General features: G+C 39.6%; 1 protein-coding gene across 4 annotated transcripts in view; it reads right to left on the bottom strand.

Annotated features, from left to right (window-relative positions):
* Positions 1-25,035, bottom strand: part of RAP1GDS1 (Rap1 GTPase-GDP dissociation stimulator 1) — a 112,286-nt gene that overhangs the window by 71,357 nt on the left and 15,894 nt on the right. For 2 of the 4 annotated variants that reach the window (XM_068402847.1, XM_068402850.1), the window contains exon 2: positions 1,470-1,580. In XM_068402847.1, coding sequence (XP_068258948.1) covers positions 1,470-1,580 — 111 coding nt within the window. The remainder of the gene's footprint in view (positions 1-1,469; positions 1,581-25,035) is intronic. The other 2 variants (XM_068402849.1, XM_068402848.1) reach the window with 1 other exon arrangement.

Here is a 25,035-nt window from a genome sequence, read left to right as displayed (position 1 = left end):
AGGGTTATATTCGTGATGTACACATAAAGATCATGGTAAATGACAGAGGGATTATAGCTAATTTTTTTTAAAACTACCCAAAAGAGAGAGGTCAAAATCCCAATAATCTGCTTATCTGATCTGGCAGCTATGAGACCAGAAGAGAAAAGATTTTGGAAGGAAGAGCAAAGCCCTAGACTGAGACAGAAGAGAGTAATCTGGTTGCAAGGAAGCATCGGTAAGTTTGATGTACATCAGTCAAAATTATTTTGCATCTGCCAGACTTGTTCTGTGACACAACTATGTGACCTTTACAGGCAAAATGGTAAACTCTGTTATTTAGATGAAGTACTTTGTCATTTTTCATACCATGTTCTTTTTAGTACTTATCATTTAAGTGTTATACTTAAAAGTACTGGGAAGTACCAAATCCAGTTGGAAGTTGGATTAAATCATTGGATATACCTTATAAATAAACTCATAAGAAAAATAATCCCACATCTTCAAAAAATTACTTGATCTAAAACCCAAATATTTTATTATTTCCTGGCTGACATCTCCTTGCAAAATAATCAGAATTAAAGACCCACTACCATTAAACACAGAGACTGTTACAATCCATATTTGATTTGATATGGATGGTGCTTATATTCTCTTGTGAAAAACCTGAAGAAGTATTTTAGACCAACTAAGCCAAAAGGCTGTGATTTATAGAATACCATCACAGGAAAGAAACATGACTTATTAATAGGATGTACTTTTGAGTGTATTGATATTTACAACAGACTAACATTTTTTTTAAATAAAGACTTTCTAATCATGGCTTATATCTATCCTGACAAGTTTTTCGACCTGAAATTGTACACAGATTTTCCTTCTGCCACCATCTGAAGCACTAAGAAAGTTAAACTCTGAACAGTCTTATAAGCTGTCATCTTCATTTATCATATCTTTCTGCCTACTGTGAGTGGGGACAAGACATCTTGTTCCATTCTTAAGTTATTTTTGTTATCATACCACATGTCAAATTTGGACCATCTTTGGATATCCAGCCTACTTCTGCTAATTGAAACTACCGGAAATAAGACATATGTGATCATAAGTATGAGAAGAAATACGTTACAAATAGGAAACTATGTTCTTTTAACCAGAATTAGCAAGCTGCTCCCATATCCCTCCCCCCATCCTATCAGGCTTATTTGTCCATCCCTGTTCTTTGTTTCTTGAGTGATCAATTGGGAAAGTAACTATGCTACTTCATCATATTGGAAAAAGGACTGGACTACAGTTGTTCCAAATATCCAGTATTTACTGTCACTGTCTTCGATGCTACCTGAATGTTACAGATATATGGGTTAAAAAAGACAAAACCCAGAACAGTCAATCCAGCAGCCTACTGCTTGAGTCAGTCCTGCCACATTTTAGTACCTCCATTTTAATTCACTGATCTCATTATACAATTTAAAATTTGAAAGGTGCATACAACTTACTGTTTTGTGCCAGAGCTTGAAGCAGACAGTCCAAGCATCCCTCCAAGCTATCTGCTGTGCTGTCAGTGGTTGCTATCTTCAGCTTTTTCAGGGCGTCACTTAGATTATCTGCTTGGTAAACACAAAGAAAAGAGAAATCAGCGTCCTCATCAATTTGATAACAGCATTATAGCCTTGAATGTAAATAGTTGCTGTAAAGTAAACAAGATCCTGTATCAATGAAGAAGGCATGTATAGTCTGTGTTCTGAGGATACAAAAAGCCAGGAGTCAAAGGTTATAGATGAAATTAAACTTTTCAAATTTAAATATACACTTATCATTCTGCATCTAAGAACAGGATGCCAGCAGGCGCTTTATGAAATGCCACTGAACAGCAATTTAGCCATCAATATTTTCTCAGCCTAGTTGGTGCAGAAAACCAGCAGCCGTTTCTTTGATGCAGTCCTTGTGTGTGGGGAAAAAAATGATGGAAATAGGCACAACTTGAATTTTTTCATCAATAAAGGAAAAGTAATTGAAAATGCCATTTTCTGCATGCTGTGTAGGCTTCCATCTTGGCTATACATTCACAGATCCCTAGTGCTAAGCTTATAGCCTTTTATGTATTATGCCATTTTCCTTCACAATGTTACAAGCACCATTGCTTATATGAACTGTGTTAACTCTAAAATCAACTGATCCATAAAAACATAAGGCATCTTCTAGAAATAAGAAAGTTCTGTTGTGGATTTCAGATAATTAAATAACTTTTCCCTCTTAAAAAAAACAAACCAAACCAAACCAAAACAACCCATCCAAACCACATAATATAATTCTCAATAGATGCACATTTATTCCCATAAAAGTTGGGGTAATATGACTACTACCATTTTGAGGATTCTGTGTATTCACAAGCAAGGTATAAGTGTTAGCAGCTGCAGCACGAGTCTCTTTGGTTTGCCTGCTGATGACTAACCTCACTCTGAATGGACTATCCTTTTAAAAAATGAGTGCTGATTCAGTTTCCATGCCAACTCTGTCAGTAAGCAGAATGTGTTACTCAAAACAAACAATGTTAAATAGTGTCTAGCTGTCTCTTGTTCCCCAGTGACTAATCAAAAAGCCTTGACCCAAGCCTTACAGAATCGTAGATACAGTTTCTTTGCAATGCATCACTGGTATCTTCCCAGCCTGAAAGGCAGCCAGTGCTGCCTTATAGCTTCACACCAATGTAGGAAGCCCCCATCGTAGGCAAGTTGGCAGCTGTTGTGCTTTGCCTCCTCTTCACTTGCCCGCATATGGGATGGTGCAAAGAAAAGGAGGCATGGCAAGAACTTCCCTTTATTTGTCTTTGAGGCACTGGCTGCCCAGTGGAGACACAGCAGGCATGCCATGAAGAGGGTGGAATCTCGCTCCTCCTGGAGCTGCTCTGCTTCTCAGCCAAAGCTGTGGCTTTTGTCCCACCTCCATTGTTTATTAGCATATGATTTTGTAGCCCAATATCCCATGTAGATAAAGGTAAGATGGTTCATTTTTGAAGTGCTCAGTATTTAGGCATGAAATTCATCATGAAATTGTTTATCAGGCAGTTGGTTTTTCTATTCAGTAATGAACATGTTCTTAGCTACGCTATACCCAGGAGTCCCATTACTCCTAAAGGCAGAGAGCCAGCAGCATGCAGGCAACTCTGTAAAAGCCTTTGGGGCAGCTGCACTTGGTTGTGCTCCTTGAGATCTCAAACCTGCCTCCCTACCACCTTTCCTCGCTATGCTGAACTGACACCTCCTGGAACAAGCTACCAAGAAAAAAAAAAAAAGTATCATTTTCCCTTGTACTGACTTATGTTACTGTCTAGCAGGCTTATTGCAGCACATGTATTGAATGACACTTAACCAACAGTAGAGCTGAACATGCACTGCGAAGTCTCATCGCTTAAATAACTTACTCCGGAAATATCACTGGATTTTGTCAAAAGACACAGGTGCAGGGTACTCAGTGACCAACCCCAGTACTACAATTTAACACTGTGCGCTCCACCTCCTCTTATACTTTCCTCACCCACCTCCCTCTCATATTACTCTCTTCAGTTTTCTGCTAATGTAGCACTAGTTCTCTTCCATCCTACAGATATCTCATCTCCCTGTAAGCTCACACACTTAGCTTTGAAACTGTAGCAACCATTTATAGTAAGAGGGCTAAATCTACTAGATATATATAAAAAACAGGGATTCCCACAATCTGATGAAGAAGAAAGTGCATAGGGTAAAAAATTCACCTTCGCACCAGATTTTGCAGACTATGTAAAGAGGCTATTGTTATTGGAGAGCACACCCAGAATTTGCTTCTCTCATAGCCTCTTCTACCTTGCGTTACCAAATAAATCACAAGTTCCCACTTATTGCATTTTATTGTGCAGAGAGATGAGTGCTTTACCTCAAATATTTGTAATTTCTTCCAAGCCATGCCACATCAGAACCTGCAATAAGAGTTAGGAAGGTCTCCCCAGTCTTTTTTCCTACCTCTCCTTTTTGCTCAGTGCCACATTAAGTTTTTCTGGGGAAAGCCCACTATTTTAACACTATACAGTTACGTATGATATGCAGAATGATGCATTTTGGGCAAAAGTTTCAAATGTGACTATCCAAATATTTCATTCCCTAGGATAAACAACTCAGTTTTTATGGTACCAAGCATGTGCACCTCCCACTGACGTATACGGACATTTAACTTCAACTTTAGACACACACTTCCAAGAATCAATGGACATGTGAGGCAACGGTATGCCATGTTACTTTTAAAATGTCTTACAAAACTAAGTTGCAATATGTGCCAAATTGCCATTTCACTAGCTATGATTGGATACTATAAGTACTTTTATAATAATAATAGAAATTAAATTAGAAACCATATGCATAAAGTGTGTTTCTAAAATTACCATAATCCTTGATTTTCTAACAAGCCTACAACTCTAAACTTATTGCAGCTTGAGAGTTACTCCTTCTGTGCAAAAGAAGAAAACGTAAGTAGGAATATTGTAGAAACAACAGACCTCTTGGCACAATGTCAGAAGGCCACAGGCACAGAGGAAAAAAAACACCCTTCAGGAAAGACTTTATTTGCCCACTTTGACTCTTTCTGTCAAAGCCGGTCTCCTTTCTAAACCGGGTCAACCCCTTGAAAGACACATTTACTTCTGAAACCTGAGAACCTCATACATACACAAATACATCTTAAACAGATTCAGAGGTTTTTTTAACCTTTTTTTTTTTCTTTTGCTGTTCTGAAAAGAACAAAACCTTACAGTCTGAGATTACACTGACAGGGTTATTCAGAGAGGAAGGGCCGTAGCGTTCCAGTGGGCTCTCGCCATACAATCACACAAGGCTTCCTGACTTCTGCAGTTTCACAGTTGCCCTGAAGCTGTCATTTAATGCAGAAGTTGCAGATGCTTGTCTTCCATGCACAATACACCTGTTGTTTTCTTATGATCATCTCCTACTTACCCTTCTGTCTCTTCCTCTCTTCCTATATAAGCTGTTTCCAGTAGGCTTGTTACTGCCTAGGCTGATCGCATTCTCAGAGATAAAAACCCGTGGCATAAAAACAACATAAGGAATCTTTTTGGCTGAGTGTCAGCGAAACGTGAATAAGTAGTTTTTGTCAATACACAAGGTCATGTGAAAGCTCACATTAGTTGGGAAGCTCTAAGGGGGAAAGATCAGGATGGTAAAGGTAAAAATGAGGTTAGTAATGTTCCCTATGGCACAGCGGCTCAGAAGCCTGGTATCAGGTTGTGAGTTTGCGAGGCATCAAGTCAGAAGTTTAACAGAAGTATCAATGATTTTGTTTACGACCCCAAGCACAGGGAGTCGCTCATACTTACATCTGGCTTACCAGATTGCTTTCAGAAGAATTAGTTCTCTTATCTGGACAGAAAGCCCTGAATCCCACAGACCTTAATCCTGTATATCCTAATGATACAAACTGATAAATCAGGAAGTGGAGTCTAGCAAAAGCTTTCAGACCTGTCTGGCCCATCCCACCTACTGTTGCATTTTGTTTTCCTGATAACTACTCCTGCACAAACACTCATAAAAACGCGGTGGCTTGAATACTATAGTAGCCCACATTGCTTTTGGTGGCACAGCATTACTACCATCTCTCGCAAACTTTTATTATCTCTTGTGCAGGCATTTTTACAGAGAAAAACAGTCAGAAACTAACATAAGTGAATGCTTTAATATTCCATTTCATTTCACTGTACCCTTTTTTTCTGAGAGCTTTCTGTGACTCATTCCTGTTTTCAATCACTGATTTGTTTTATACAGAAGAACTGTTCTTTCTTCTTGTAAAAATTTGGTAGTTCATCAACCTTGTTTCGTGTTGGGGCCACAGGAATGCTGGCTAGACCTCAAATAGTTTTACGAGGTACCCAATAGTGTATCTAGGGATGCAGCTTCTGCAGATAGGAACCAACTTGCTAATTTTGCCTTGAGTTCACAGCATCTTCATCCAAACCACAGAAAAAGTCAAGGTATACAAAAAAAGCCATCTTCTAAGACTGATATTAAAAAAATTATTTAGAATGTTTTAGCGGAGTATTTAGACGGATAGCTTTTGTCTGGACAGCTTATTTTTATATTTTGTGATCTTTTTTCGATATTTTCTTTAAAAATGAGACTTTCAACATATTAACATTTCCTGTATCTTTTGATTGACACCTAGTATACTGTTGTTACTACAGGGACTATTACAATATACATGCAACTTAACAGATAAGGAATTCAAAATTAATAGATATTGAAATGGGACGTACTGGAACAGGCTGATCAGATAAGAAGGTCAGTCAGTTCTGCTATTACAGGGATGGTGGCTGTATTAGCCTCAGAGCCTTTTGAGTCTGTTTCACTGCCTCTCAGGAAACAATGAGACATAAAACTGAGCAGAAAGAATGACGCCATTTTATGGGTCGCCTTGTGGTATAATGGCATAAATGTCTTAAAAATTTAAGTGTGTATGTCTACATGGACTAGACTTTAGAGATTACTTAATTTTCTTGTACGGATTTTAACTTCCTAGAATTTTAGTCCAAACTAGCCTATATGGAAAATCCACTACTGACTCATCACAGTTGTTTTTAACTAGAAGTGTATTCTGAAGTCATATTATTTGAGAACCTAGGAATTGACACAAAGATCAGACACATAATCCCTTTAGGCCAGCATCCAGCTCCCATGCCATCCTTACTCCACGCTCTTCCCTTCTGATACCATCTGTGTTTCTACTCTAATGTAGACCCCACGTCACCAACAGAGCACTCGATGCACAACCATATCCAGTGTTGCCTGAAGACCCCCGTGGTATATAATATCTACCTTGCAAGCCGTTGCCCCAACCTTGATAACCTCCCACTGAGGCTGGGTGGGGAGGGGAGGTGGGGATGGTTTGTTGATCCTGAAGCTGGCTGCCTGAAGACTAGGCCTATTTGGCCTGAATTACTTTTTGCAGCAGGAAGCCCAGCAACTGGTGAGATCTGTAGCGTGATTTTGGTCTTTAATGATCACGGGTGCCCCTTCCCCCAAGGAAGCATAGAAGACTGGCCCAAAATTATCAGAGCCCATTAGTTCCCAGAACATTGAATAAGCTGGCAGAAATGCACAGGTTGGGTCCTTCTTGAGTCTACATAAAGAAAAGCTAATATCCTTCCCCTTGGATACCTTGTCAGAAGACACCTAGTCCCATACAACAGTTTATCTACCTAGACATGCAAAATACCCAAAATATACACAGTTTATTGAGGACAAAAGAACTTTGTCCTCACGTTTAGGCCATTGCCAAAAAATACTCCCTCACCTCCTTTCTTTGCAGCAGCTGCCCTCAAGTGCTCCCAAGCGTACAGTGTTTTCTGCCAAACCACCCAAATCTGTCATTAGAAATGACTCTCTGTTCTTAGCCCAGCCAGGAAATTTTGAAACTTGGCATCTGATCAGGAGGCAGATACATGCTGTCAGAGGCCAGTGGTAAAGAATTAATTTTTGATAGGTAATGCCAGGAGAAACTTAGCTGGCTATTGTCTCCTAAAAATAATAGAAGTAACAGTGCTCCTCTAATAGCAGAGAAAGTCCAGTGTGACTCAATGGATTCCCACACCATTTTACTCTTCTCAGGAATGACAAACAGGTGGGCCTGGCTGAGAGGGGGTCCTTGCGAATGCAGTTTTTTACATGCTGTCAGAACACAGCTGAGACAACCTCGATGTGAACCACATCTGACATACTCACAGACTGGATTAGCAATTGCCTGGCACAGACAGGAGATGGATCTGCATGTGCTATGTGATCCTGTGCTCCATCTTGCTTCTCTGGCATTGCAGACCAGAGCTGGGAGACGGAGGTGCTGGCCATCAAAGTAAAACAATTGCCCTTTTTCCTTACCAGGCCCTCTTGTGCCTGGTTGCTGTAGAAATTTAGGCTACCTGAGAATTACAGACTATTCTGCAGGTGTTGTTCAGTCAGCAGTGTCAAAGAAGGAGCCCCAGGCACAGAGAAACATGTCTCAGAAAGCTGATGAACAGGCATGGGTGCTGTAGCCACACTGGTTATATTTGCAGGTGGCTCTTTTCACTTAGCATCGCTTGAGCGAGACGCTTTTGGCTGCACTGGTGCTCTTGCATGTAACCTTTCCAAGTGACAACCTGGCACAGGATTCCTCTTTGGTCCTTAGAGAGATTCCTTCTGTGAGTTATGCCACTAGTAGAATAGGCAGTCTGACCGCACTGCTGTTCCCTTGAGTCTCTGGAGAGATACAGCATCTCTCCAGGTCGCATGGATGCAGCATGAGCTGCAGGGTGCTGGTTCTGCTCTGCTGCCCTGTAAGACGTGTGCTGGCAGCCTGGGGCTATCCCCAGCGGGAGGTCATCTAAACTGCCTGAGGATTCGCAACCAGGAGACCTGGTAGGGACAGACCAAAACAAATGGTCTATGACAATTCAAAAGTCAACAGCTTTGTTGGGAAATGAACAGGAAATAGAAAACTAATTTGCCACTGTAAAATGATTACTATGCACCCACATTTTTAATATTGCATACAACTCTAGGCATCTCGTGCCGTAAATGACATGCTGCAGAACTAGAAAAGGCACAGATATGGCTGAGAAAAGGTAAGGAACAACTACTCCGCAAGAAGTTAAACAGGCAAGGACTCTTAATTTTGAAAAAAGATGACTGAGGGTAGAAAATGATCTAGATGTATGGAATCATGAATAGGACTAAGGTAATGAAAAGAAAGCTACTATTTACTGTTTCTCCCAACAACAACTAGAATACCAAAATGAAATTATCAAGCAAGAAACTTAAAAAGAAGAAAGTATATTTTCACACCCCACGTAATTAAACTGTGGAACTGTTAAGAGGCTGGAACTATAAACAGATTCATTTAATTTAGTCAATCAGAAAAAAATTATGAGGAAACTAAAGCCCGTGCATGGCTATTAATACTATGATATGCATAAAACTTCTGGATTTGGAAGTTCCTAAACATCAGATTACTGGAAGTTGGGAGAATACCACCCTGTACTTGCCCACCCCCTGTCCCTGCCCTGCCCAGTGTTTTCCCAGACATCAGCTACTGGTCATTCACTGTCAGATACAGGACAACTAGGTGCACTGACTTTTGGCTACAGGTGGGCCGTATGGCATTTGCATTGTCACATTGTGCCTCAGTGCTTTGGTCCACCAAGAGAAGAAGATGGCCAAACAAATCTCCCCAGATGTGTTTGGACTTTACCAGGACATCTGTTTGGATCCACCAAGCTGGAAGAGATTTTGAGTTCTGTGGTTTCTCCACAGCCAGTAAGACAATTTCTGTGTTATATCAGCTACAGGTCCTGAGGCTGATCCTGGCCCTAAACCAGATTAACACTTACATCTATGAATTCAGACATCTTAATCAAGAAGGAACATTTTTTTTTCTTTTAACAGAAATCCTGCTTGTTTGTTTCTGTCCTACCATGTTCATTGAGATGGGTTAATTTTTTTTTTCCGACTAATTTTACTAGTTCTACGGAAATACTGATAGATCATTAACTGCAGAGCTCCTGCTGCAACCTGTTTTTAACTTAGGTACACTTGCTCTACTTCTCTAGCATAGTAACTAATTTTAATGAGAGTGCCTATTTTTGTCAACAGTTCAGCTGCTTCATTCTTAAACACTTTCTGAATCTTAGATATATACCATCTGGTCTTAGAGACTTGTTACTCTTTCATTTATCCATTTGCTTCAGCATCTGTTCTTCTGACACCTCGATCTCTCATGGAGTTTCATTTTTATTACCTGAAAATACCGACACACTATGACTCATTGCCACCTGAGCAGTAAGCTACCTAATTATTTTTTGTAATTATCAGGCCAGTCTATATATGCTAATAATTACTTAGTTCGTATTTAAAATCAGGATAGAAACCTAAACAAAGCAGCATCAGCCAGCGTACAGTTCACTTGGAATCTCTTGCCAATGCAAAATTTTCATTTTGCTGTAGAATTCTGGTTAATTTTTAGCAAAAAGAGTGGTGCAATGGTTTTGTTTTTTTTTAATACGACTTCTGAACTCCCTCAATAACATGTCCATAAGTAGAATTAAAAGGATCAACCCTACAGATAACCAGAAACAGAGATTAGCTAAAATGACCTTTTTCTTGTTTTCTGGTTTGGTTTGGTTTGGTTTTTTTTTGCCTTGAGGGAAATTGGAGAGCTTTGAAAATAATTTTGCATATTATTTTTACTGGTCAGATAAACGATAGATATTAATATAAACATATTTACACTCTTGCAAGATACATTGATCTGTAGCTGCTGTAATTGGTTTCTGTATGCTAATGGACCTTTCCCTATTACTTAAATCCTGAGTTGCAAAGGTTAGACTATAAGAATGATATTTCAGAAGATTTTGCAGAATCTTAGAAGATTTTTGTCCCCTCCCTAGGAAAATGTGGTACAGATTTAGGTATGTTTATATTTCATAATTAAACACTGAAGATTTGGAATTATCTTAAGGTCCAAAGAAACTGATGAAAAATTCAGTGAAATCAACATAACAACTTTTACTGATTTACAAAGAGCATCTATGCATAGGGTCCTAAAAGAAGGAGGAAATTTATTTTTTCATAAATCAAAAATAAATATATTGTTTGATAAAGAGAATCTGAACTGGATGAATATCATTTAAAAATCAGCTAATGATAGAAAAAGTAATTATTTCAATTAACAAGACATATGGTTCTCAATTTATGGAAAGATCTTTTCTCGTACTCTATTACTAGGAACAGTAGACAAAATCACATACAAGATGGCTACCAGTTTGTAGACAGATAACTGCACATTTTATTTTCATACAGTTTATTTTCTCCAGGTGCCTGATCTTCACTGAGCCACATTATGAAAACCCAGGAGACATGCAAGGCGTAACAGCAAATGGGACTTTTGATAGACAAAAGCCTTTTAAATTCTCAGTGGGTCCTTAGCAAGCAAGAAACATACAACATCATCTGCAATCAAGACTGAATCCACTTCAGGGGCTTTATTCAGTGCTCCGTTATAAAACTGATAATAAAGAAGGTAAGATGCCTGATTTATCCTAAGTGATGTGTTGTACCAAGATTAGTCAAATTTCAGAGAAAAATGGTTTGGGTGCTGAATGGAAGAAAAATGTCTTATTGTCTCTACCTTAAGTAAAACATAATTTTCCTCTGTGTCCTCTGGTTTAATTCTCACATGTTCATATGACTCTTTTAATAAATATATTAATTTCATAAATTTACATATATCACTGTTAATTTCCTTGGAGTCACCCTACTGAATACATCTTACCCTTTTCGTTACTTTTTAGAAAGCTTTTAACAGTCAATCTTTAAATGATTTCTCTCACCAGATTACTATTCAGGGTACTTGCATTTCTAGAAAGCAGCATCAGAATTTTGAATATAGACAAAAAACAAAGTTCGTTGCAGCCATTTTCCCATATGGGGAAAAAGACTAAGGCAGGGCAGGGCATCTGCCCTGTGTCCTTACAAAATAGAAATGTCCTTTGACACTTCAGCTACCGCCAGCAATAACGCAGAAGGAATTGCTGCAAGATAGCCAAAAGCCTAACTAGCATCTTGGGAGTTTGTGTAGTTCCTATCTGCCCACTTAGGTTACGTGGAGTCTCTAAACCTCTTCCAGGGACATCTGTACAGGTAATGTAGCCAAGAAGCAGCAATGTTCCTAACCTTCCTACTGTATTTACATGAAAAAAATACCAACTCATCTCCCTGGTGAAGAGATCACACCATCATCAGAAATAACAGCTCAGACATAGATGTATGTCAAAACCAAAAGAAAATTATAAAATGTATATCACAACCTAAGCCTTCAAATAGCAAGTCCTGTTAAGGCGCAACTTTTTTATATCCTGAGAATATAGCTAATGCAGGAGACAAATACCTGTGCATCATGGTGTATATGGATTTTTCTTACTCTGTGTAACTGGCTAACAAAAAACGTAATGTTATTTAATAGATAAAATGTTCTCACATTGACAGATTGTGTCAAAACCTATGCTACTAGCCACGCTGTGTAGAAGCACTAAGGCCAGGGGCACTGCTGTCTCTAGACAAAGGCACTGACCAGGTTGTTAAGAAAAAAAAAAAAAGGAAATACACATTTAAGGATTTGACAGCATGTTTGTAAGTGCACTATCGCGCACCTCTGCTTACTGGGTGTGATGGGTGTTACGCTCCTTCTTCCTCCTGCCTCCCATAGGTCTGATCTGTGGCAACAGAATATCTGACAGCTCATGTGAAGAATGCTTGGGAGCTGAAGCTCAGGCTGCAGATATCCTTTCTTTCAGCACTGCTGGTCTCCCTATCAATCCCTGCTGAAGGACAAAAGAGTGGCCACCAAGAAGTAAGTACGCTACTACAGGCTGCAATGAACTGGCTTTATGAAAGAGCCAACCAGCTGGCCACTGTATGTAGCCACAGCACTCGGTTCACAAAAGACAACAGCCTCTTTATGTTGTCAACCCGATTCTGACTTTTTAGTCCAAACTATGGAAATGAATTGTTCAGTTTGCTGGCCTCCCACACCAGCCCCCAAGAACAGTTAAAACTATGTAATTCCCAGGTCGTCAATTTTCACAATATTATCATGTGTTAGCTGGTATTTCTCCAAAGGCATTACTCTTAGTGAGTTTCAAATACCTGAGAATATCAGGTTTCATTTCACAATATACATCTTTTTAGCCCTCACTTTTGGAAGAAAAACAACAACTTGAAAATATAAACTAGATATTACAAGAGTAAATAGAAACAACCCAAAGGCTTATCCTTTACAAAATAATGACTTTTTAAGCCAATCTCAATGATTTTTTTTTATGTTTTGCTCATCATTTGGCATTCTCAAGTTTCATTGTGGTTTTTTTCCCCACAGTTATACACATACTTATCACTGTTTCCTTAAGTTGGTTAGATTTAAACAAATACTATTACCAATGTAATCCCGCAAATAAGTAAAATACATATCTGTGCAAAAGTTGCATGTATTCCCTGTTATAAGATCTCCATAATTCCTTTATCTTAAGAGGTAGGTGTGTATACCCACACAAACATGTATAGTATATACATACGCTACTGCAAACAAAAAATTGATAGAGTGATGTTAGGTTGCATAGTCAAGTACTAAAAACACAGAAAGTTCCAGAATTCAGTCATCCCACATATAGAATCATAGAATGGTTTGGGTTGGAAGGGACCTTAAAGATCATCTAGTTCCAACCCCCCTGCCACAGGCAGGGGCACCTTTCCACTAGACCCGGTTGCTCAAAGCCCCATCCAACCTGGTCTTGAACACTGTCAGGGAGGGGGCTATATCTGACAGTGTAAAATATCTGCCCTACAATACAGTACATGCCAAGATGTACACATGATGAATACTGTTTTTTCCAAGGGATCCCCATCTCTTCCAGGACAAATGTTCTGTCAAAGAACAGCTACTTAATGTCTTCCCTTATCCTCCTTCTTGGCATGTGGTTCTAGTCTTATTTACCAGATACTGTTAAAAAATCCTGTTATGAAGGATTACTTCCTTTCTCATTGGCAATTATAAAATTAGTATAATTACATTATGTCATAGTGTTTCAAAGATATTAATGTGCTTGTTTTCACAGGGTATTTATACGGTAAGATGGAATCAATATACTATGTGAGTGAATGGGAGAACTGAAACATGAAAAATTTAAGGTCAAAAGTATTTGTGTGGTAATTTGGAGTTTCCAACATGAGATAGCTCCTGATTTTCAGGTTCCAGAGTTACTGCACATTCTGGATTCTTTTGGAGCCTTCAGATGCAGATATGAATTCTCCTCAGCACTTCTATAAAGCAGACCACAACACATCATGGGTGGGTATCAAGAAAGCATGAGACAGGATAAGAGATTACCAGGGATATATTTGGTTTAAAAAATTGCCTATGATATTTTCCTACAGGAACTGTGTGTCATAGGGGAGAGGAGGATCCAGTTCTTTGTGGGAACATTCAACTGTTAACTGTCAGACCAGTTCTTCTCTATACACGTCCACTACTCCTTAATTTATTACATGGCTTCCAAGTACTACAACATAAGAACTAGGGTCCTTGAGGCAACAGAAGGTCTCTGTCACCGGATTATCCTGGATTACTGCCCACCCTATGCACAGAAGGAAAAAAATTATGTGGGGAAAAACAACAGGACCAAAATAGTCTCTTAAATGACTACTGATACTTCAGACAATAGTCCAAACCTGTTTCTTGCTAATTCTAACACAAAAAAGCACCAAGCAAATGAAAATGGACAGCCTAAAGCAGACACTTGGCATAGAATATAGCTCTTCCTGAAGAGTCAGTAAATGACTGAAACATGATCTTGTAAATAAAGGGGTAACCTTAATAATAATCAATGCTATAATTCCCTACAGTGATATATTACATATAGACAACCACACAGAACAGGAGTATAGAAAAGAAAAGCTTATGTGTGCATGCACACACACATGCAACTAGCAGGGCTTGCATCTCTTTACTGGCTCTTTTTTTTCATTCCTGTTTGCTGTTTAATTATGTTCTTTTGTCCTCTTTGTTTTCCCTTCCTCTCCCTTCCAGATGCTTTCTGCCTGAAGCATTTTTAATCTAGCAAGCAAGAGACACTTTGTCAAGTCAAAATAGGAAGAACATAGAACAGGTGATAGAAAACAAACAGAAGAAAATTAATCTACAGAAATAGTACAGTCTAGAAACAGCACATTTAAAACCGTTACCTCTCTCAGCTTAATCTTTTCTTTGGGATGATCTTCACCCGTGCTACTGTGTATAACCTTTTCTGACCGTACCTACTCTAAAAGTCTTGATCCTAATGTGATTCAAGTTAACTGCCTATGCAAATGCTAATCTAGACACTACACAAATGAAGAAAACACTTTCCTAAAATATTTTTGAATTTTCCTTTAAATTATTTCCCTTACTATATTAGAACAAACACTGATTTAATATATATATATTGTAATGTTAGAATAAACATTGATTTTTTTTTCCTTGCATAATTTAATGGAGTTCCCAATTCTCTGTACTTTTTCCAAGCTCTGTACAAAATATGGCTCGTTAAGCAACAAAATAACACATATGTAATTCCAGTAGTTAGTCTGAACAGACATTTGCAGGATGCTATAATGCAGACAATGACTTAGATTTGAAGTATACGTTTCTAATCTATATAATAAGGTTAATCTATTGTTAGCTTTCTCAATAAACAAGTTAAAATTACTTTTTCTTCTTCTAATGATACTGGGCCTATCATCTGCTCCTACATGAAAGGTATAAACTGGGGGTTTAATAAAAATAAAATAAATTAATAAATAAATAAATTAAAATCAGGCAATACAAGGCTGAGGATTCAAAGTTCCAGGACTGGCAACAGTACTGAAGAAGCAGCTGAGAAAAACTCTCATGGACTTCAACAAGTTCTGGATCTGGTCTTTGGCCTACACTATGCAAGTAAATACATATAAATTATATAATATAGGCCCACAGTACAATATCTGTCATAACTATACTTATGCTACCAGTCTGAGTTATTGAACAAATATGGGATCTGATTCTTTAACAAAGCCCTCAGGGTCATCTTTCACCAGCAACAGTGAGAATTTTGCCTGCATCAGATACCCAGGCTCAAAATTAGTCCTGCTAACTCTAGCTGTATGTCACATCAGTGCTCTTTGTGAAGCCTCAGGTAAGTCAGATGTTATGAAATACTAATCCATAACACAGCACGTTTCTAGCTATCACGAGTTCCCTGAAAACCTTGAATACGGAAAGGAAGCACTTAAAAGGCACAGGGAAAACAATGAGTCCACAGTGTGTTAGAGAGTTTGTTTCTTTGCTTCTTAAGCTGTCTGGTTTGAAGGTCATCCTGCGATTTACCAGAGACAATGGAAATTTTCAGTTTTCAGATATTTCTTACTGACAATAAACCCATGATGATGCCAGAAAAGGAGGATTAACATAAATTCACATGGTTTTGTATGTTTACCGGAGTCCTTAAATGGAAATCTGACATCACTACTGTCAGTGGTTATTGATGTGAGAAATTAAGGTTACTTTAATACTCAGATATTTTTTGTTGTCTCTTATAAAAACACATTCTTTAACTCTGTTTATTAAAAAGCCTGTTTCTAAAGTCTGCTTTTAATATGATCACTAATTGTGTATATAAAAATACCTTCTTAAAATTCACTAAAAAGTTGTGATACATCTCATGTCTCTTTTCTTACCCACCTTACAGAAATTACAACCTCTGAAGCCGTCAACATCTTTGCATTAAGGGAAGGTATACGTGTAATTTTGTGTAGTAGGAAAAAACATGAAGCTTTCTGACACATTTTCTGCAAGCGTTCCAAATATAGTAACTTAAGAAACAAAATCTCAGCCCTTGTCCTGTTGAGTGTTAATAAAATTCCATCTGGTCACTTAGGAGCTGTGCCAACATTACCACACGAAGAGCCTTTGAGCCGTTCGAATGTTCAAGAGTCATTTGACAGCTTTTTTATTTACCTCTTTTTTTTTGTCAAATACGCACCTAATAGTGTACAGATGGCTAGGTTCTAACAAGTTTACTTTCATGTAAATATGAAACTAACCTTGAAAGTAAACTGCTGAGGTTTTGCTTTGGGTTGTTGCTTGGGTTTATATATTTTTTCTAACATTTAGGATTGTTCAATCTACTGCTGCTCCAAGCTCCTTCTTAGGCAAATACAAAGTGAAAGTGAAAACCTGGTGCCTAGTTGTTCTAAAACTGCAAACATTGTAAGACTGCTCAGCCTGCTCAGGGCCAACGGAACAGAGGTAGGGTACAGGGAATTAAAAGTCACAGCAGACAGCAAGTTAAAGAAACGTTCAGTGACAAAAATCTTCACAGGGGAAACAAATCTCAAGAACTGCTCTGAGCAATGAGAGAGATTTCAGCAACAGATGGGTACTACGCTCAGTATATATTATGTATATATCTTTCAGTGCCAAAATCAGTTATAGATTTCTCTAGTCACTATGATAAAATATGTGTATTTAATAGAGAAAAATAAATTCCACACTGTAATTTATATTCAAATTTGCCTTAGAAAATGAAAATTGGTTTGCCAAAAAAAACCCACCCCCAATTAAAAAAAATGTTCTGAGTGACCTGATCTTCAAAGTTAGCCCAGCTTGGCACAGGAGGCTGTATTAGGTGACCTCTGATGTCCCTAATGACTTAATTTTTCATGTGATGCTATGAGTCTATCTGTTAAGGTTGTATACATCATAAACATAAGCACTAAATTTCTTGGTCTGGTCTACAGCCCTCAATGCAAAACAGCTACTAAAATAATCATAGTAACAGCCAGATTATGGGGGAGGATTCAAAACATTGCAAGACTGGCAGAGGTAATCTAGGTGATCCACTTCTGCACTATATTGAGTCAAAAGATAGGTAAAACAAGACTGAATGCTCCATCGGACTCTCAGCTAGAGGATCAATTGTCTGGGATGCAAGAAATACAGTAAGACAAAAATGCTATTTCAGTTATAACAAGTGGTTTAGTAATACTCCCTCCTCATTCCTATCCCTCAACATCTTTTAACTGAATCAAGTATAAAATCGGTAAATTAATGGGATTAATTTATATCTTAAATCTCTGTAGGATAAGTATGCAGAAGACAGATAATTCTGTCACTACTTATCTATGAGTAACTTTTTCATTCTTACTGGAGTATTTTTGTAAGTAGTTTTCCACATGTGCATAAACACTTGGAAGTCCTAACATGTAATGAGATACTAAAGGGAATAAAACTGTAAAAATAAAGACTATTTTTATTGTTGTTTTAATTAATTTGTGGGCAATTCAACAAAATGGAGTTTTGGAAAGGGTTTGAATAGAAAGATCTTTGCTTTGACATTCTCTTTCAAATCATGGCTCTGGACTTAATTAAAACTACCTACGCCAATCTTCAAAGCCATAACACATATGATTAGCACCCAAAGAGCAACCTACTACAGAAAATAAAATAGGCCCGACGAGTGGAAAAATGGTGACTAATCTAGGAAAAGCTGTGAAGCTTTAAGGAAAGCCTATAAAAGACCTAATAAGAGAACATAACAATGTTTCTGCACGTGCTTTATAATTACTCACTTAGTGCTACATTTTTAAAGGCAGCTTGGCACCTTAAATGCCAAGTTGTCACTGAAAATTAACAATTTATGTCATCTGCTTTTGCACTCCTGGTCTGAAATCTTAAATTTTTATCAGTTAATAACTTTTCTTTATTTTGCTACTATCTTTTTGCATGTGATTATGGGGTACAAATTGAGGTACCTGCCTGCAAATGCATACCATTCTAGAAAGTCTAGGAGGACTCAAGTCAAGGACCTTGAGCATCTTTCTGAATGGTAAGCCCTTTAAAAACTCTTAAAATATGGAGACTTAAATTTCCTGGTCCTTTTCCAAGCTAAGAAATTGTTTTGTTTGCTGGATCTTCAAGCAGCTAGTTTTAAATTCAAGGTTGATCAGAGCTCTCTAGCAACCCATTTTCTCCTGGTCCAGCTATTGACTTGAGTTTCTCCGTGACAGCTGCTGCTATGGTGTGCTGTGCTGATGTAGTTCCCTTAGCATGTTAGCTCTGTGAGAAACCTCTGATGCCTGACACAGAACGTAACACTAGACGTTGAAAGACTGAGGGCTCGCACAATGCACTTCAACGAAACCTCAGCAAGGAGAGTAACTATTTACCCTGATGTAATTATAAAGATCACTTTGTATTCTATTCTTTTACATTTTATACAGAGATATAAATATAAACAAATACATCTATCAGTGGTAAAATAAAGCATAAAAACAAATAAAAAAAGTCATAAATGAAATTAGCTTAGCTGTTCATAATTAAAAAGACATAAGATATTCCGTTACGCAACAACAGTCATGTAAGTTCCATTTTCCTTTTTGACAACAAGATACATCTAAACCAGCTGATCTACTACACTTGTCCCTGCAGTTATCTTTTTACGGAAACCTGGAGTTTTCCCCCAATTCTCTATCCCAGCAGAAGGTTGAGAGTTGCAGCCTCTGCATCTTGTCAGACTGGGGGACTTCACAATGATGTCCCAAAGGGCACATATTCCTTAGATTTGAAGTCTTAACAGTGATTTATGCTGTTCTCCAGAGAACTTTCAAAATTTGCTTTTAGTTTGTTTTTATTTAATTTTCCCAAAAATTACAAAAAAAAAATATCACTACTTTTAATTACAAGCCACATGATAATTACAAACTGTGCATGAAAGCTTTCAGCCCTGAAAATATACTGTTTGAATTTGATGAATGTGTGCAAACAAGTTCATAATGGAAGTGACCTGCCATTTGTGCTATTGCTTGGTTTTCAGTGTAAGTTTGTTAGAAAGAGTTCAGTTGCAAATCTAATACGGGACTCTAAACCCCTTTATCGACAAACGTCTTACAATTAAAAATTTATATGGTGGTAAGTAACTGTTTGCCTGTATTCTCCTACTAAAGTTACTCCCAGCAAAACATTTTTGTCCCAAGGAAGAAACGGAGGGAAAGACTATCACATAAGAATGTGCCTTTCCTCCTGAAAACACAATTGTTAAAATCTGTAACGCAAAAATTTCCTTTAACTCCAGAAGGGCTGATAGAAGTGTGACAGTCTCCTCATGCCTTGGAGAAAAAGGCTTTTAATATTCTCTAATGTCAATGAAGGACATGAAGGAAATTGTCAATCCTGGAAAGCACTGCTTCTTGGCTGGTGAGATTATCTGATGCAGCTAGTCCTTCAATTTAGCAGTTTAGCAAAAATTACTAAAATGGCCCCAAATCAACAATACACACTTTGTAGGCAGATTGTGGTGCCCACATATTGTAAATTGAAGACTGGGTTGTTGGTATGATTAGTGTATAAGCTTTTAGGGCCAAAATGTACTCTAGAGCTTGTTTTTAAAGGTATTATGTACTGCCTTAAACCTGGTGTTACTAAGATTAGTAAACATCTGTGGTTAATCCCTCTAGTGATAAATATTTGCCTATTAATGCAGTTATTTGTTCTCACTTAAGAATGCATAGGATATAGAGCATCAATAAAAACACTGCAGCGATAGGATCAGCTCGGATGCTCTCTAGAGGGAAAGGATTCAACTTAGTCTTCATGTAAGACTGGCATAAAACTGCATAATCAGATGGCAAAATTAAAATGGTGCTCAAAATGCTTAATATAACCCCATTTTAAAGAAAGATTTCCACAAAACCCACTAGCATTCTGCATGACTGCTGCAGTTATAAGTGATCATTAACCTCTGCACAGCATTTAAGAGCTTTATTTAGTAAAAATTATACAACAGTGACAGTGCAGTAAACATGATACTGATGTTCTGAGGCAGCACATTACAATACATATGCGCAGCTGGGTAAATCATAATCCAAATGTTGTAGGCCTCGAGTATGACTTCAAACCACTATGACGAACATCTGAATGAGTGAGAAGATGCAATATGTATCCACTGAAAATATGGTTTTGGAGAGAGAAACTCTGACAGTGCAAATCAGGGGAAAAAAACTCCAAAAGAAAAAGCTACTTTATATGTGTTAAATCTTGTGACTCAGTTAAACTATTAATCCCCCATTCCGCAATCAGCTGTGTTTCTGTTTTTCTAATCAACATCCCAAAAACAAGTGAAATGCTTCCAAGACTCATGTATTTGTAGGATGCTCAATAAAAAAAGGCAACCAAGGTTTGGGTTTTTTTTCCAAAAAGAACTATATTTTTAAAAGACAAAAGATTTCTGAAAAATGCCACTTGTTACATTAAATTGCAAGTCTCTTTCTTTTCCCCCACAAACAGGATCTGAGTATGTTGCAAAGTGAAGGACTGCTTTGCTTTCACTGCGTAATAGCCACCTCTCAGACTAAGAGTCATATTGACAGAAACTGAAAGGAGTCAGGCTCTGCATACAATTTGCAGGTCTCAAGAATGAAGGACAGCGCTAATAGCAGATTGGGAGAACAAACAAGTCCTTGGGACGTGTTTCACAAGGGTTGCAAGGTTCTGTGACAACTGGATACAACTGCAAATGTTACGGCCCCCAAATCAAGAATCCCCACTGTAGTCTCAAAGACATTTATCCCTCTGATGACCAGGCAGATCTTAACTCACCCTTAAATCACAGGGGAGAAAAAAAAATGAGGTTTGTACACAGAGATGACTCTAGAAAGCATACCTCCCATTCACCTGTCACCAAATTCTGGAGAAATTTTACCTTTTTTCCTTTGAAGCTCCACATGCATTCAACTTAAGCCCAAATCCAGAACTCCCCTAGTCTTCTCAGGCAGCTTAATAACCAAATTCCTGTTTAGCCTTATCAGGATCTCTGAGGGAGCGACTCTTCTTGGCCCTTCTTTGAATGTGCCCCATTGTCCTGGTTTGGCCTAAACCAGGCCGATTTTCCTTTCAGTGATTTTTACTTTCAGCTAAGTCTCCTCTAAGTAACTGCACTTTCTGAAACTAACTGCATGTTTTTGCAGACAGTGTCTGCTTCCAGGACTGATAACGCTCGAAGTTTGTAGTTATCACTGAGGCACCGGTAGGGATGTTGTGCAGAAAGGCTCTTGCTGTACTTATTCTTGAGAGAAACCAAGGTCACTGCTGAATTCCTCACTGCTTACGAGTGAAGAGCCGAAGGGGGGTCGCAGCTGCAGGGGGGAGCAGACAGGGCAGGTGACCCAAAATTGACCAACGAGGGTATTCCATCCCATACACGTCATTCTCAGTATAAAGCGGGGGGATCACAAGGGTCTCGCTCTCTTTCTGCTATGGCCGGTGTCCAGGGAGGACTCCGTCTGTTTTCCTGCTGCCCCCGATCCCGATCCGTGCGTTCCTGAATCCAGCTCTCGACCATCGCTAGGCCCAGGCTGGGCCTTCCCGGAGCCTGCCCTGCAGTGCCGGTGGTGACGTGGCTGACTTCAGGGGAGCTCAGTCTTGGTTTTGTATATATATTTGTATATATTTGATTGTTTCTATTATTATTATTATACTTTTTTTTCATTATTATAGTTTATTAAAACTGTTTTAATTTTCCAGCCCAGAAGTCTCTCTCCCTTTTCCCTTTCCCTTTCCCTCTGGGGGGAGGTGGGGGGATAACAGAGGGCATCTGCCGCAGGTTTAATCGCCAGCCCAGCTTTAAACCGTGACAGATTTATTGGCGCCCAACGTGGGGCACGAACCCACGACCCTGGGATTAAGAGTCCCATGCTCTACTGACTGAGCTAGCCGGGCTGGGCGCGGTGGCGCGCGCCTGTAGTCCCAGCTACTCGGGAGGCCGAGCCCGCCGGATCGCTTGAGCCCAGGAGTTCTGGGCTGCAGCGCGCTATGCCGAGCGGGCGTCCGCGCTAAGGCCACCATCAATATGGTGAGCCCCGGGGAGCCGGGGGACACCAGGTTGACTAAGGAGGTGACATGTGCTGAAGAAGCCCCACCGTATAATGAACTACCAGAGGATGAAAAGCAGTATGCCCTGTTCACCGATGGATCCTGCCGTCTTGTAGGAAAGCATCGGAAGTGGAAAGCTGCTGTACGGAGTCCTATACGACGAGTCACCGAAGCCACAGAAGGACAAGGTGAATCAAGTCAATTTGCAGAGGTAAAAGCCATCCAGCTGGCTTTAGACATTGCTGAACGAGAAAAGTGGCCAAGGCTGTATCTTTATACTGACTCATGGATGGTGACAAATGCCTTGTGGGGGTGGTTAAAGCAGTGGAAGCGAAGCAACTGGCAGCGTAAAGGTAAACCTATTTGGGCTGTTGAACTGTGGCAAGATATTGCTGCTCGGCTAGAGAAACTAGTCGTGAAGGTACGTCATGTAGATGCTCACGTACCTAAAAGTCGGGCAACTGAGGAACATCGAAACAACCAACAAGCGGATCAGGCTGCTAAAGTGTTCCAAATAGATTTGGACTGGGAACATAAAGGTGAACTATTTTTAGCTCGGTGGGCTCATGACACTTCAGGTCATCAAGGGAGAGATGCAACATACAGATGGGCTCGTGACCGAGGGGTGGACTTAACCATGGACTCTATTGCACAGGTTATCCATGATTGTGAAACATGCGCCGCAATTAAGCAAGCCAAACGGTTAAAACCTTTGTGGTATGGGGGGCGGTGGTTGAAATATAAATATGGGGAGGCCTGGCAAATTGACTACATCACACTCCCTCTGACCCGCCAGGGTAAACGTTATGTACTTACCATGGTGGAGGCGACCACCGGATGGCTAGAAACATACTCTGTGCCCCATGCCACTGCCCGGAACACTATCCTGGGCCTCGAAAAGCAAATCTTGTGGCGACATGGCACACCAGAGAGAACTGAGTCGGACAATGGTACTCATTTCAAAAACAGTCTCATAGATAACTGGGCCAAAGAGCATGGCATCGAATGGGTATATCACATCCCCTATCATGCACCAGCATCTGGGAAAGTTGAACGGTATAATGGGCTGTTAAAAACTACCCTAAAAGCAATGGGAGGTGGAACCTTTAAAAACTGGGATAAGCATTTGGCACAAGCTACCTGGCTAGTTAACACCAGAGGATCTATCAACCGAGCTGGCCCTGCTCAGTCAGACCTTTTACATACAGTAGAAGGGGATAAAGTCCCTGTGGTGCATGAAAGGAATCTGTTGGGAAAAACTGTCTGGGTTCTTCCTGCTACGGGCAAAGGTAAACCCATTCATGGGATTGCTTTTGCTCAAGGACCTGGATGTACTTGGTGGGTGATGCTGCAGGATGGCGGAGTCCGATGTGTCCCTGAAGGTGATCTGATCTTGGGTGAGAATACTTAATTCTGAACTGCATGATGTTAATTGCTGCATAATACTAACAGTGTTCATAAGTGTCTTTCAGGTTGAAGCAGTGGTGATGAGACCGGAGCTAGCTGCAAGTGGCGTCCAGTAGCCTCCTCGAGACTGACATCTTTAACCTGCAACCCGTGGGCACGAACTGTGACAAAGCTCATATCATCTCTCCTACCCTGGGAGACTCCTAGCCAGATGGAAACCCACAATCCTGAACTAAATGAACTTGATGAACTTTTTTTTTGTATAGAGATGAATCATAAACTAATGTTATCTGTATATATTTTAAAATGAAAAGTTAGTGGTGATCTGAGTATGACATGAATGGTATGGAATAAGGGGTGGAATGTCCTGGTTTGGCCTAAACCAGGCCGATTTTCCTTTCAGTGATTTTTACTTTCAGCTAAGTCTCCTCTAAGTAACTGCACTTTCTGAAACTAACTGCATGTTTTTGCAGACGGTGTCTGCTTCCAGGACTGATAACGCTCGAAGTTTGTAGTTATCACTGAGGCACCGGTAGGGATGTTGTGCAGAAAGGCTCTTGCTGTACTTATTCTTGAGAGAAACCAAGGTCACTGCTGAATTCCTCACTGCTTACGAGTGAAGAGCCGAAGGGGGGTCGCAGCTGCAGGGGGGAGCAGACAGGGCAGGTGACACAAAATTGACCAACGAGGGTATTCCATCCCATACACGTCATTCTCAGTATAAAGCGGGGGGATCACAAGGGTCTCGCTCTCTTTCTGCTATGGCCGGTGTCCAGGGAGGACTCCGTCTGTTTTCCTGCTGCCCCCGATCCCGATCCGTGCGTTCCTGAATCCAGCTCTCGACCATCGCTAGGCCCAGGCTGGGCCTTCCCGGAGCCTGCCCTGCAGTGCCGGTGGTGACGTGGCTGACTTCAGGGGAGCTCAATCTTGGTTTTGTATATATATTTGTATATATTTGATTGTTTCTATTATTATTATTATTATACTTTTTTTTCATTATTATAGTTTATTAAAACTGTTTTAATTTTCCAACCCAGAAGTCTCTCTCCCTTTTCCCTTTCCCTTTCCCTCTGGGGGGAGGGGGGGGATAACAGAGGGCATCTGCCGCAGGTTTAATCGCCAGCCCAGCTTTAAACCGTGACACCCATCCAC

This window comes from Nyctibius grandis, chromosome 6 (assembly GCF_013368605.1).
Source record: "Nyctibius grandis isolate bNycGra1 chromosome 6, bNycGra1.pri, whole genome shotgun sequence".
Classification (NCBI taxonomy): domain Eukaryota; kingdom Metazoa; phylum Chordata; class Aves; order Nyctibiiformes; family Nyctibiidae; genus Nyctibius; species Nyctibius grandis.
This window is presented reverse-complemented; position numbering and strand designations above follow the sequence as displayed.